The 14,827-nt window shown below is 38.0% G+C and overlaps 1 protein-coding gene across 2 annotated transcripts; it reads right to left on the reverse strand.

Moving 5' to 3' along the window:
- Positions 1 to 1,352: 1,352 nt before the first annotated feature.
- On the reverse strand, positions 1,353 to 13,389 carry LOC109622250 (pleckstrin homology domain-containing family F member 1 homolog). 2 transcript variants are annotated; one of them, XR_003897168.2, is made up of 8 exons: positions 13,267 to 13,389; positions 6,377 to 6,643; positions 6,187 to 6,312; positions 6,012 to 6,118; positions 5,563 to 5,700; positions 5,393 to 5,497; positions 3,888 to 4,121; positions 1,353 to 2,525 (listed from the first exon to the last, which is right to left on the reverse strand). XR_003897168.2 is itself a non-coding variant. In XM_029872259.2 (7 exons), exons 1-7 carry the CDS (start codon positions 13,280 to 13,282, stop codon positions 2,490 to 2,492), a joined length of 795 nt encoding a protein of 264 aa, XP_029728119.1. In that variant the 5' UTR covers positions 13,283 to 13,389; the 3' UTR covers positions 1,353 to 2,489. The 2 variants fall into 2 exon arrangements, 1 of the variants encoding a protein (XP_029728119.1); XM_029872259.2 differs by lacking the exon at positions 3,888 to 4,121.
- Positions 13,390 to 14,827: the final 1,438 nt, after the last annotated feature.

Consider the following 14,827-nt stretch of genomic DNA (forward strand, 5'->3'; position numbering starts at 1 on the left):
CATTGCGTTTTGATCGCGCGTCCGATCGATATTTCTCCAAACATAAACAACTCTCAGCTAAACGCCAAACTATCGGTGATCGTTCTAGAGGAAGAGTGTTTATAAATATTGTCGCATATGGTGTATGCAGTTTTCTCCCCTTGAACTTGAAAAGTATTCAAAGCAAGGGCTATATGTGGCCTGTTATACTCGCAGTGGCGAGTGGATCTAGGCCAAATCGATTCAATTTTAATTGATTGGTCTAAAGTAAATTTGGTCACTTCAACTACTGCTTATATGATAAACATAATTGCAACTAAATATGCGGATGAATCAACTAGTAACAAACTGCATTTTAACAATGGGCAGTTTGTTGCACGGGATGCGTTGAGTCTCTAGTAGAACTTACGTGGAAATTCGGATAAAACCAACGTAGTCAATCCTAATTTTGCCTATTTATACTTGAGAAGTAGTGCGTTAGGCCGAAAAAAGTTACAATAGATCGACATTCCAAGCTAAAAATATCACAGATGGCTCTTTTTTGTGTGGTAGTAAAATCAAATTTTCTCGATGAAGAAACTATTCCGGAACATGAAGTAAACACAATACCACAGACAAACAGACGTAACACCTTGAACGATTTTCATGGAAATCCATCGCCCAGCTCACACTACCATCACCTGGTGGAAAAGTTGCACGAATCACTGTGTTGTGCCGTATCGCCAACAGAAGGCGCTAGTGTGAAACGTCAAACGCATTGAAAAATGATGCGCGCGCCTCTGGTTGTGAAAGCCACAACTGTGGAAATTTAAAATGATCGTTAAAAGCGTGGTCGACGGAAATTTCGCAAGTGTTACGTCTGTTTGTCTGTGACAATACGTTGCCTTTTAAAACCATTCTTGATTTCTATTCACTAACTTTTCACAAAACTATCCCGTTTTTTAACAAACGTTTTTCGCAATTTTCCCATACGATTTGACAGTTCTTGACTACCATGCTTCCGTGAGCTTGAGGTGAAAATTTAAGAAAGTTGACAACCGAGAGTAGCACAGACGATGCATTGAATACAAGCGATGGTGACGCCACCGGGCTGTCAGCGCTAGAAACTAGATGCTATAAAAGTTCTTGTACCTATGCAAATTTCACTGCTGGCGCCAACTGAGAGCAATCAATAAAAATATACACAGCAATCATTCTTTTGATCCAACGTTGAAGAGCAATGAGCGTTGAAGAAGTATGATCTTTCTATTAATCTATTAATATCTTACCAGGAGGGGGTTTGAACATTTTTTACTCTGGCGCCTAGGCGACGGACGAATCCCTTACCAAAGGTGGAAAATGCATGTTGGCTGAATAAAAGGTTCAATAGAAGATATTTTTTTCGAAAATGTGAGCAATTTTAATATTTTATTGATAAGCTTAAATATATTCATATACATCTTTTATCTGATTTACTTATCATAAGAATAAAAATAATAATAATAGTCTGGTTGAAGATCTAGGCTCATCGCGCGTCGAGACAAGACATTATGTCTACTAAATTCCGATTTTACAAGACTATTCTGTGTGGACCTGGTTTTTATTCATCACCAAATACAAATAATAGGGGGATCCACTTAACAGCGTAAACTGATTAAACTGATTAATCCCTTTGGGACGACTTTTTTGACCAACCTCGCCGCTGTAGAACACGTCAGCGAGGTGCAAATGACCCAACCGTCCTGAAAGGGTTGAACGTCGCGATCACCAAGGCAATCTTTGATTATTTCATTCGCAAAATCATGAAACATTTCATATAAGCAGAAAATCATGGCTTACGCAGCAGTTTAATCTGTTTAGTGAGTACCCCTAATGATTTCAACTCTGCTATGACCGAGAAAACGGATAGGAATTAAAACTTCTACGGAACACCCGTAAATGACACAGCATTTTTTGAACAATTTAACCCGACTGGCCAAAAAATGCTACGTATCTATCAGATGATCGCCTGAATTGTTCACAGTCCAGAATGTGATCAATATTATATAACAGTTTATAATAAATTCCCGATAACTGGTAGTATCTATTGGGCAAAACGGTTTACATTTACATTTTCTTGGAGAAGCAGATCACAGGACATATTTTGTACCCCAAATAGTTGATTCTTGTTCTACAGCATTGCTTCGGTTCTATGTTATAAAGGAGGTTGGTGGTAAAATATCGAAAGATTGAATATGTCGAACTTGTTTCACGGGTTGAAGAAGTTTTCTTAACTAATAAATGGTTTTCTCCGTAAGTATTAAACAACTATTGATAGCTTCGATACATGTTTGCTGGGTAATGCAATAAAGGAAAATAGAATGAGAGTACTTTTTCTTGTATCTAAAATTCAATTCACATTGACCTAGGTTGTATTTCCGGAGTTTTCTAGTGAATAAATTAGACATTATTCACTAGTTCCTATCAAATTGGTGAGACTTCTATACGAATCAGTAATTTTGTGGGTGGATTGCTTTTCCGCGTCGTTACGGTTATTTCTCTGGTTTTTCATCACCGTAGAATTTTGGCTGAAATTTGAAAAAAAAAAGTATAAATTAGTTATAACTATTATATTAATGCATCAGGGGCTGAGTCTAAGAGCATGGTGAGGTGCAATCTGGAGATCTGTGACAGTATACCTAATATACATCAAAACAGGGAATCACAAGGTTCGGGATCTGGCAGACTTGCCGCACTTCACTGCTTCATATAGAATAAGTATTAGCATTTATACCTATAAAAAAAAACAAAACAACTACAACCACAAGAAAAAAGCGAGTAATTAAGCAGAAACGACTTAGACGCCACTCACAAATTACGTAACGCACTAGCGGGAAGGATAGTTAGGCCAAGCGTTACGCTCCATTTACATATTATGGGAAGCTGGACATTTGACATAAGGTTGTTTGGTTTAAGGTCACTTGGCATAACTTTCATTTAACGTAAATTTGGCATTCGGCATAATCGAAATGCACCTTTTTCATACAGTGACCTTATGCCAAACTACCTTATGCCAAATGACACAGACCCTCGTATTTTTGGATTTTTTTTTCAATAAAAAGCGTTACGTAATAAATGGATGCTGTCTTATGAATACCGTAAGATGGGGTAACATAGATAAATTTGATTGGACTTTGCCTAACAGCGGTTATTGTGTACAAGCAAATGTTGCATGTTTTAAAACAAGCAGGATGATTCAGGGTTTTTTTCAACAAACCGTTACGCGTATGTAAATATACCTATTTTGGCAAATCAAATGGAGGTATCCTAAATATATATGTACGCGTATATATTACAGATCCTCTCAGTAAGTGTTGGTTTATCACACAAATTATCTTAAATGTTTTGAATGATAGCTAAAGCCAGAAGGATACGCTGAGTCGGCCATGTTGCAATAATGCCAGACGTCAACCTTGCGAAGACGGTGTATTTTTCAGGTTAAAAAAACACTGTTAATCTGATAATTTGGACTGCACGGTAAATATTGATATAACAGGACCATTGTATTTCGAGAGTGGATCAATGATCAAGATTTTTTAAATCCTTATTGTGATATGATGTTAATTTTACGTAGGGAACACTATTAACTCACAAGCCAAGTGCACTATCGCTTTATGATATGATTGATAAATTTGAATAATAATATATATAATATATATAATATATTATATATTATATATAATTATAATTATATATAATATATATAATACATATATAATATATAATATATATAATACAATTATTGTACCTTGTTATGAAATGAATAATTGTGACCACAACAATGGTACAATAACTCAATATAATTTACTTATGCATGTCACATAAACAAAAAAGAAAGATCAATCAAAAACAATCATACACAAACCTATCAACTGGGTCATAACACTTACTGTCGTAAAAAGAGTGGTTGCCTCTGGCAGGTTCTTTCTTTTAACGAAACACTGTACAAAATCTTAACTGATATCACTAGGCTTTCTGGCTTTCGTTACTCTGATTCTTCATTATGATTTAGTGAAGACGTGGCGAATGAAGCGAAGTGGTTTTTTAATTCTGCTATCGGGTCTTCCCGATGCCTGCTCCTATCATACACAGACGACTGTTGGTGTACAGTGACTTCTAAAGCCCTGCGAGTTAGTATTTGGCGGCAAAAGTACAAAAATACAAAACGTAAGCTCAAAGATACTGTTTACGTGAGATTGTTCCATTTTTGATCTTTTATTTTTAGTTTTTTTTTTATTATTATTTTGTTTTCACTATTCTACACATGCCTAGGTAACTTGCTAATCGGAAACAATATTCGCGTCCCAGAACAAATCTAAGAACATCAGAGCATATACTTAGCGCGGTTTGGATAAAGATCAAACAATGGATCAACGTTCAAGTGAATTTTACTAGTACTGTTTGAAAGTAATGAAAGATTCTTTCACTGCAAAACGTATCCGATAGTCAACAACCAGTCAGAATCTGGGAAACAGATCAGCTTCTAGATGAGTCACGATGCAAGGATTACTCATGAAAGGCAGAAACTTCAAAACCATTACATATACTAGCATTATGTATGTCAAATCATCATTATGGCAATAGCTGCATTAGTCAATCCGTCAGATTCTTACAACATCATGGAAGAATGAAGAATTCGTACCAGCTGGTAGGAAGGTCTTATATATCCAATTTACATGAAATGACACTTACTAGTGTGTGTTAATTATATAGATTGGCCCGTTAAATTCGAGGTACAAGATAATGTCGCATGTTCTGTTCAACAGGCTGAGATCTCTTGGGCCGATCGACGACGGGTCAAATGTTTAACCTGCGGATGGTCCTAGATAAATTTCAAAAGTATAACTTGCAGAATAACCATTTGTTCCTTGATTTAAAAGCAGCGTACGATTCAATTAAAAGAAATGAGCTTTGGCAGATAATGACAGACGCTGGTTGGACCAAAATGTAGTATTCGAATGGCAGACGAAGTGTCTACCTCCCCTATCAACCAGATTCTGATTTTCTTCATAGTTGTTTGTCTGTCAATAGCGATCGCAATCGTTTCAAAACAAATCGATATCGATCGACATCGAAAATTTCTCACTGGATGACCGGGTCGTTTGTGACTTTGGATGGATTGAAGCAGGATGATGCTTTTTCAAATTCACTGTTCAACTTTGCTCTCGAAGATCGATTAGGAGATTTGGCGTTCAGTGATATGAAGCAAACATATTCAAATTATCCAGCAAGTCATTATTCTGTTATATCAATATTCAAACTATCCAGCAAGTCGTATAGGTATATCAGATACGTTTTGCACAGTATAGTACTCTGCCCTATCAAATGAATTTCTTGTGAGTTGCTTTATGATTGTAGATGGGAGAACAAATTCAAAATGCTGAACAATACATACCTCATCATGCGTATCTTTCGGTTCCTCTTCATCGTCTGAGTCGTCATCGCCGGAGCTTTCTGGTGATGTAACTGGCTTGTTATTATTGGCATTTAATCCCTTGTTCTATAGAAGGTAAGAAAACAAAAATAAATATGCAAAAATCGAACTATTTGTACTTTAAAAAGTACCTCTTCCCGCTTCATAGAGCTCAGGTTGTCATAACAGTCCAAACAGACGCGCAGCGGTTTGGTGCTTTGTCCTGGCAGAAGGAATTTTTTCGACGAACATGGCCCACAAACCACAGCACCGCAATTTCGACAATGATGCTGAAAAAAAAATAGAAAACATGAAATCAAATAAGACACAAAACATGTTTTCCTATATCTCAACCAGTTCTGTTAAATAACACGAGTTTCACGTGACGATGACATTTGAATATTGCGAATATCATGTCCCCATGTCAGAATAATCATCAGTAGATATATTTGTTGGTGATTATTTATGGACTGGATTAGCGAAGCTAAATTAGAACATATTTGTCTTGAAGATGAGCAATTAGCAATTTGTAACTGATATCATCAATGTGTCACTTTCGTCTATTGTAAAATTACCTTAGCTAATAATTTCGTAGACTTACCCTACGTATCAACATAGTGAATTGGGTTTTCTTGCAATGCATGCATATGTTAGCCTCGCTATCAGGCACCCAAACAGCTGCGTGATTCTCCACAGGTTTTTTACCACCTAGTAATATAAACAAGTAAAAATGTTCAAATTTGAAATTGAACTTGGTTTATTGTATAAATTCGTACTTTTTCGTAACAAGTCCTCAATGCATTTGTTAATGTGTGCCATCCATTCTTGTTTCTCCGTTTGCGTAGCAGCATAGACGGCAAATGATTTCGTGGCAGTCCGTATCAGCCAGCCGTTTCTGTATTCTGGATATGTGAAACAAAAATAAATGATGATATCTAATAAGCATTTATGAGTTCCAAAACTCACGTCCATTATCGTCCAGGGCTTGTAGTTGCACTTCCTCCAAAGGTATTAGGTGTTGTTTGTTGTACTTCTTTTTGCCGATAACTATATTTCCATAGACGAGAATGTCGTTGAACAGAAAAAATTGACGCGCCTTCGGACGCTTGCGGCACATCTTTGTTAGTACGCCTTCGCCGACCAGTACCCGGCCCGGTACATACAGTGGCTGCCCGGAGCTGCCGAAACAGCTTTCCACCATCTGTATTCGACGCGCGTTGGCTTCGCTGTTAACTGAAATGGAAAGCAAAAGTTTTGAGAATAATTTAGTTAATATTTGCTATTTTAGACCTCTTTAGGGATATAGAGACGAACCAGCCAAGGGCTGAAAGTCTCTTTAATAAAGACAAATCAATCAATCAACCTCTTTAGGGCTATTTCAGGTTTGACTCTTCAAGACGCACACCGTTGCGAAAAGTACAACATTACCAGAAAACCTCGCTCATCGTATACAGCGCGAGCTCAGTGCAGTTTTAGGATCAAACAGGCGCGCGTCCTGAAAGGTTAAGATTCTGGGTACCTTCACACTACAAAAGGTAATAAATTTTAAGAAAGTAAACACAGTTCATACGTATTTGTTAAAAAAGGTATTTGTAAATCGAATTTTAATGTGGGTACACTTTTCAAACTTCTAAGTTAATCCCATATAGCCGAAGCGGAAACGCGCGGGTACTCAACAAGATCATGCTGATGGTGACGGTTTCGGAACTTTTCGGAAGCTGTCAGTTATAATAACCAACAGGGCAGCTGATATAGATAATATAGCGGCTGATCTCACCAAGATGAGCCCAAAAAACTTCACCAGCTGTTTGCACCGATTGCTAGTCAGAATCTAGGAAACCGGAGCGGATGAGTGGAAGAAATGAATAATCTGCCCCATTCACAAGAATTAGGAGACCATGTGAAAACTTCATGGCGATGACCATTTTGAATGCCGTCGAGATTATCTTCTGTCATCTGTCATCTAAAACTAATGAGTACGTGGGAAGTTATCAAGCTGGGGCTTCATCAACAACAAACTGGATATTCACCGTACGGCAAGCCCTCCAGAAATTGGTTCGGATCACAATGTCTGAGGCCATACTGTCCCGGTCGTTAATTCGCGTTTTTTGCGAAATAAAACGCCCAAAAGTTTGGATGCGTCATAATATGTATATTAGTATGGGACAAACATCAAATTTTCGCTCCAGTCGACTTTTTTGATTCCTTTTAGGTCCCATATGAACTGTGCAAAATTTCAGCGCAATCGGTGAAACTATAATTTAGCGCAAGCGGTTCAAAGTTTTCATACGATTTACTACACACTTAATTCAGATTGCCGGGATATCAGCATTTTTTCATTCTTTTGCCGAGATTTGCACAGCCGAGTAATCAGCAAACAACAATTTTGCTGAGATCTCAGCAATTTTGACAGTTCATTGCTGAGCTTCGGCAATCGTTTTGCTGAGAGTCAGCTAACAAATGTCACTTTTTGCTGGGATATCAGCTAATAGTTTTACTGAGCAGACGGCTGTGCGCGTTTTTGCCGAGCCCGCAAATCTGTTTTGAGTGTGTATGGGAAAAGTTACACTTTCAAATAAAAAATCCTAGAGGTCGCCCCTTGTCTCCTTAATTCAAATCGATCAACGCTTCTTATAGAAAAATCATTTATAAAACTTTCCTTCGAAGACCGCAAAACAATTGGATGCTTGTGGAAAAAGTTATTGATTTATTATCGATTAGTAATTCAATGAACGGCTTTTTGTTTTGTTTTATCAGCAGCACTGTAGTTGCTGCCTTGGCTGCTGCTGTTTCTGGGGGTGGTGATGTCTCCCGCCACCACATGCAACAACGGCAGCAGCAGTGCTGCTGATAAAACAAAACAAAAAGCCGTTCGTTGGATCACTAATCGGTAATAAATCAATAACTTTTTCCACAAGCATCCAATTGTTTTGCGGTCTGCGAAGCAAAGTTTCATAAGTGGTTTTTATACAAGAAACATTGATCGATTTGAATTAAGGAGACAAAGGGTGACCTCTAGGATTTTTTGTTTGCAAGTGTAACTTTTCCCATAGTAAATCCTATGCAAACTTTGAACCGCTTGCGCTAAATTATAGTTTCACCGATTGCGCCGAAATTTTGTACAGTTCATATGGGACCTAAATGGGATCTAAAAAGTCGACTGGAGCAAGGATTTATTTTTTCCATACAAGTGAGTACCATACTAATGTATATGTTACTTGGACTGTGACGTACTGCGCTCCAGAAATACCGTGAATATCAGATGTAGCCGGTTTGACTTTACCCGGTCAACCGGCCGCATCTGTTAGTTTTTTTTTGAACGATTTGAATATTATAGCTACAACATTTAGAACGGTGTCAGAGTTGGTCACTCGGAGCTTTCGAGCGACGCGTGCTAAGCACGATCTTCGGCGGTGTGCATAAGAACGGTTTGTGAAGGCGAAAGATGCACTCTACGGCGAACCCAGCTTCCAGAAGGTGATCAAAACCGGAAGAATACGGCAGGCAGGGCATATTTTAAGAATGCCGGGCATCATCCCTGCAAAATTGGCGTTTATCACTGATCTGGTTGGTACAAGAACGGTAGAACGTTACTGGTGAGGATCGGGAATGATCTAATATGAAGAGCGGCTCAAGTTGATCGAATATCAAGAGCGGCTGCAGAGTTACTCAAATGAGAAGTTGTCTCGTAAAATCTTCTAGTTGAGGGGTTTAGAAGTAAAGGGGTGTAAGTGATAAAAGCCCACACACAGTAAATATGGTTTGAAGTTTTTCACTAGTTTTTCAACCCCTTACAAAATGTGAAGAGTTTCAAAATCGACCCAATTTTCTCCGATTTATTGTTATTTTTCTAATCATCGTAACAATAATCCTAAAAAGATTCTGAAAGCTGGAAATCCGAATATTTTTTTACATGTTCAGCTCAAAATCGACAAATTGGTCACTTACACCCCTTTCCTTCTGCCCCCCCCCCCCCCCCCCCCCCAGTTGTTAAATAACACAATAAACAATCTCTAAATATTTACAATTCTAAAATTATCATTTTACAGCTGTTTGCTCTGAATGTTTTCTAAAATGGTGCCTACTTCTTTCGCAGGTTTCCCTTTGAAATGTCTGCAATGGCCTCACTGTACGTTTCAATACCATGTCGTTAGGAAATATACGGCGGTTCAATTTAAACAATTCATTTTTTTACAGAATTATTTATAATCTTATTGTAATCGATTTTTTGCTCTGGAATTCACAGCGTTACCTTATGGTGATACGGGACGCCGTGTTAATTTTCCTAGCTTCCCTCTCTTTCTAACAATTTGCCTCACGATTTCGAAGATGGTAATCTCGATTTCTATCGTACAGAAGAGGCTAAAAAACAATCAGCATATGCACTGCAAGTGAGCATACACAATGATCTATGATTTCTATCCTACAGAAGAGGCTAAAAAACAATCAGCATATGCACTGCAAGTGAGCATACACAATGATAAGTTTTTGTTCCATAATATGAAATAGAATCTGAGATTACCATCTTAGTACCAACAGAGCAATGGCGGATATTTCCTCGATCGTCCCGTTCGCCCTTAGAACAACTTTTAAACTAACATGCCTTGAAGAATTTATTTCACAAACTCCGAGAGAATATCACTAGAAATGTCAATAGACATCCCGAGAAAAAATCCTTCAAGATATCTTTCATTTTTTTTAAAAGAGAATTCGTCAGCAAATTTTCGTGAAATATTGCCGATATCCCTCCAAACATATTTTTGCTGCTCCCCAGATCTAAAAACTGGCCGCAGTGACTTATATACCCAACAAGGAAAAAAAATGGAATAAAATGTTTAGCAGGAACACATAGAATTTTTAAAGAAAATCTCCAGTGAATTTTCTTTTATTTTAACCGAGCATCACAAACACTTGAAAATTTACTGGAAGGAAGATTCCTCATATTGCTACTCTCTTATATTGAATCATGGATTACCCAAAACTGCAAAACATTTTTTTCTTCTGAATTTACATCCGCTTTGTTCACTACGTTATCTTCGTAGATCATCAAAGTTTTTGAATATGGGTTAAGCTACATTTCTAGCGTTATATACAACACATTTTATTGGTTTATACTCATAAACTATTAGTTTATTATAGTAATCAGCAAACAAGCTCCTTGATGGCTGGACTAACACCGTTAGCCATCAGAAGGGAAGAAGCAACCATGAAATTCATCGAAAGAAGATATTCCACTTAATCCTGGAACGACAAGTTCGTGAAGACTACAATCAATGGTGCTTCTCTAACTGGCTACGTCCATCCTACAATACACGGCCTACACCGAACGGAAATAGGAAACATTCGAAGTGCTGCCGTGTTTCCAGTTTGAGCTGAACTTGAGACGAAAAGTGGTTCCTGTCGACAAAACGGTACACCTCAAACTATCAGCGAATCTATTCTTAACCCTTTATAAGGCCGAGAAAACTAGAAGAGTTGTCATCGCATACTATTATGCAAATGATTATATACATGATTACATGTACAAAACAATTTTTATTTGAAAGAAACTCTCAAAAATCTAGGTGGCAATATAGTTGCCACTGCCCGTTTAGGCCAAAAACGCTGGTGGCAATATAGTTGCCACTGCCCGTTAACCCCAAAAACGAGCTTTTGAGGTGGCAATATAGTTGCCACTGCCCGTTTAGGCCACCAGCGCTGGTGGCAATATTCTTGCCACTGCCCGTTTAGGGTACTTTTCTTCTTTTGACTTCGACAAAAAGCCGGAAAAGAGATTTTAGAGTGGATTGGTGCTTAACCCATAATATAAACTGTGTAGTTCAGCTCATGTCAACCCAGAATTTGATTATTTCTTAAAATATTTACCAAATCTATAATTTTACAATAAGTTTGAGCTAATTTTCTTCACGCGGTCAAAATTAGCCATTTTTGAGACTACAAATGGCTCCTAAATTGTTGTTAAAGCTTTGTTTAGTACCAAAAAAAATACCAGGCGTTGTTAGTAGTCCCAATTTTGCGTAAACCAAAAAAAAAATTCGAAATAAATTGTTATAAAACAGAAAAAAATACAAACAGTAGGTGGCAATATAGTTGCCACTGCCTTATAAAGGGTTAAGAGGCAATGAAGTCGTCCAAAATATTCTTGACTGTCGATATCCAAATGCAATACAACTTGCTACAGATGGTTTCAAAGCCATTAACGGATAACGGCAGTAGACGAATTTGGCCATCCAGTGAGCCAAGCTAAGCTTCCGGATCAGATTTCAGCATTTCACGCAGATATACTGGCGCTTCGGAAAGCCGTGCAAATTGTTGCAGCTAGAGCTAGACCCAGGGCCGATTATGTCGAACTCACCAATAGCTTGAGCAGCCTACAGTTTCTCTCCAACATTGAAATCACTTCATCACAACATAAAATCAAAAAGCTAGTAATGGCCATTGAAGAAAAAAGGTCAAACATTATGTTCCCCTTTGGGTACCTTCTCATCAAAACATCGAGGTAAACGAAGATTTGGACGTTGCAGCGAAAGAAGCATGTCAATCGCGTAGACTACTACCGATTTACTTTTCTGGACTACCCAACGTGCACAAGATCTATCAACTTGTGGCAATCAGCGTGGAATATGGGCAGTAAAGGCAGATTTTATCACAGCATAATTCCCACTGTTTGAACAGAAGCTTGGTTTAAGGACCTGGGTTTTCGCGGAGGGAAATCGTATTACGATCAAAACTGATAAGCAATCACTCCAGATTACTATCACATCTCAAGCGGAATAACATCGTTGAAGATGATACTTGTCCTTCTGGAGAGGCCCCAGCTTCACCATAACTAACATCTTCTCTTCGACTGCAATATCTACGGGAATTGGAGACGGATCGTTTGGACAGAGATCGTCAGTGAAGGAGCATTTCCGGGCTTACAATTAATACTCTGTAGTAGAAACATTAAGTTACTAAAAACTATTGCAAATTTCTTTAGAAATTGTAACATTGATATGTAAAGTATTTTCCGATCAAACATGGCCAAACAATGGAAACACGAAGCCACAAATAAAGTATAAAAAAACAAGCTCCTCCAGTTGATAACCCGAGCGAGGGCTCTTGAAGTCGCTGGTCGACGCATATTCGCAAGAATTCGCTATGACTCATGCTCAGGTCCTTGATAACAGTCACTGATGTACTGCTGCTACTCGTTACCGCGCCAATAAAGGCTTATAGGGAAGTAAATGTTAAGACGCTTTATACGATAATGGATGACAGAGTAAATAGACTGTAACTTTGCGCGTATGCGTAAAAAACAAAGCTAGAAGCAGAGCTTACAACGATTGTCGCATTTCAGTCGCGATTCTTCTGTTGTAAGTGCTCTTTACGGCTTTATGCTCCTCTTGTACATAGATAGACACCTGAATTATTGCACAAAAATAATGCAGTTCCCAGCATACAAACTTCAAGCGGATATGAACTGGATTGCAGAATGCAAGACTCTGGTGTATTTGTATTTTTACATCCACCAAATACAAAATTTGGCACATCCACGGCGAACGAACATTATTTACATTGCTCCGTCGAAATAAATACGTTTCGTCGTTCAGTCCAAAATTATTGCAAGGTTGCAGGACTTTTCGTCTGAATCATCAAGTTTTGCCCCATCAGCGAGCTAAGCTGGTGATGTTGACACTTCCCATTGCAGCAAATCCACTGTTTTTGAATGTCTTTTTCTCGCCTGAATCACTTGCTTTCACAATATTTGACGATTAGTAACTAGGAACAACACTTCAATATCACGTTCAGGTAATACTTTTCCGGCAATAATCGGCAATTGTATCGTAAATACTGCAATTATTTTACGCACTCACCTAGTTTGTCCACCATTTTCACAGTATTTTACAATTTTGACTTTCTCTTTCGCGTTCGCATCCCATCAACACACTGAACAAAAGCGACGAACTGATTTTGACATTAGGGACATCGTGACGTCGTCTTGCAAGGTGAATAAAAATAATGAGACATCAACACGCTCGTTCAAAACTACTCAAAAGTGACTTTTTCAATTGGGTTCTTTAGAGGTATCCGAATTATTTCATAATCGGATTCCCCGCCCCAAAATTAGTCTAAATCCAAAATTTCTTAATTTTTGGAGTCCGGGAACTATTTTCAAAGTGTATTTAAAGTTTGCCTGGGGAAATTTTTTTATTCGGGTCGAACTGTCGTACGGTTGAACTGTCATTCTATCCACGAAAATTAAAACTGTTTTGTTAATTTGACCATCAAAATAAAGATATTGGAATCCAATAAAATCACGTAATACTCAGAAAAAATGAGCTCTTTCGATTAGGCTATAGAAAATAGCAATATTTTATTCATTAAACAACCCAATTGGGTTCTTTAGGGGTATCCGGATTATTTCATAATCAGTTTCTCCGCCCAAAAATTAGTCGGAATCCAAAATTTCATTATTTTTGGAGTCCGGGAACTATTTTTAAAATGCATTTGAAGTTTGTATGGAAACTGTATGGACATTTTTTTTTCGGGTCAAACTGTCACTTTATCGATTGAACTGTCGAAAGTTAAAACCACAGACAAACAGACGTAACACTTCGAACATTTTTCGATTCAAATCATAGTCACGAAAACATATTCGCCCAATGCTAAAAGGACTAAGTTTGGCCGAACACCAACTACGTGGCGGTAGTGAGCAAACGTCAAACTCAAATAAAAACTATGCGAGCGCCACGGTTATGCAGTTGGCCAACTATTAAATTTTGAAAAAGACCGTTAAATCGGTGTAGGATGAGAATTATCAGAGTGTTAGTTCGTCACGCATGCTATCAAAAAACAATGTATGGATGAAGTTAACCTTGTAGTTTTATCTGAAAGTATGCCGAATACTCGCACACGCATACCAAAGTCGTGAGCGAGCTGTGAAGGCAACTCTCCACGCGGTGAATGTAAATTACATTCACGCCGTGGAGAGTTGCGTTTGCTGCCTTCTGTTGACTTAACTATTGATTCTTCGCTAATATATTCTTCTTCAAAGTTTCATGTAAAACGAAAATGAAAAAGTGTTCTATACATTGATTTTGGCTGCGACGTTTCTGAAGCGCAAAACAGCAAATTAATATAAATGATTGCAAATGAATGATCCCATCCTTAGGTGCTACTAGACATAGCTACTTCCGGTACGATATTGGTGAGATATATCACGAGATTGAAGCCAGATAGAAAGGTACGACCTTCAGTAAAGTTGTCCAACACTATATGAGTACCGTAATCCGGGGTCAAATTGATCACTTTAAAACAACTTTTGTGGATAACATCAGTGCCAATCCAAATATTGCCAAAAGAATTTCTGTAAAACCAGTACCCAGTGGATCTCCATGGAACCATGCGACAATTTTTGTTCAACAAATTTAAACT

The sequence above is a fragment of the Aedes albopictus genome, chromosome 2 (assembly GCF_035046485.1).
Source record: "Aedes albopictus strain Foshan chromosome 2, AalbF5, whole genome shotgun sequence".
NCBI lineage: Eukaryota > Metazoa > Arthropoda > Insecta > Diptera > Culicidae > Aedes > Aedes albopictus.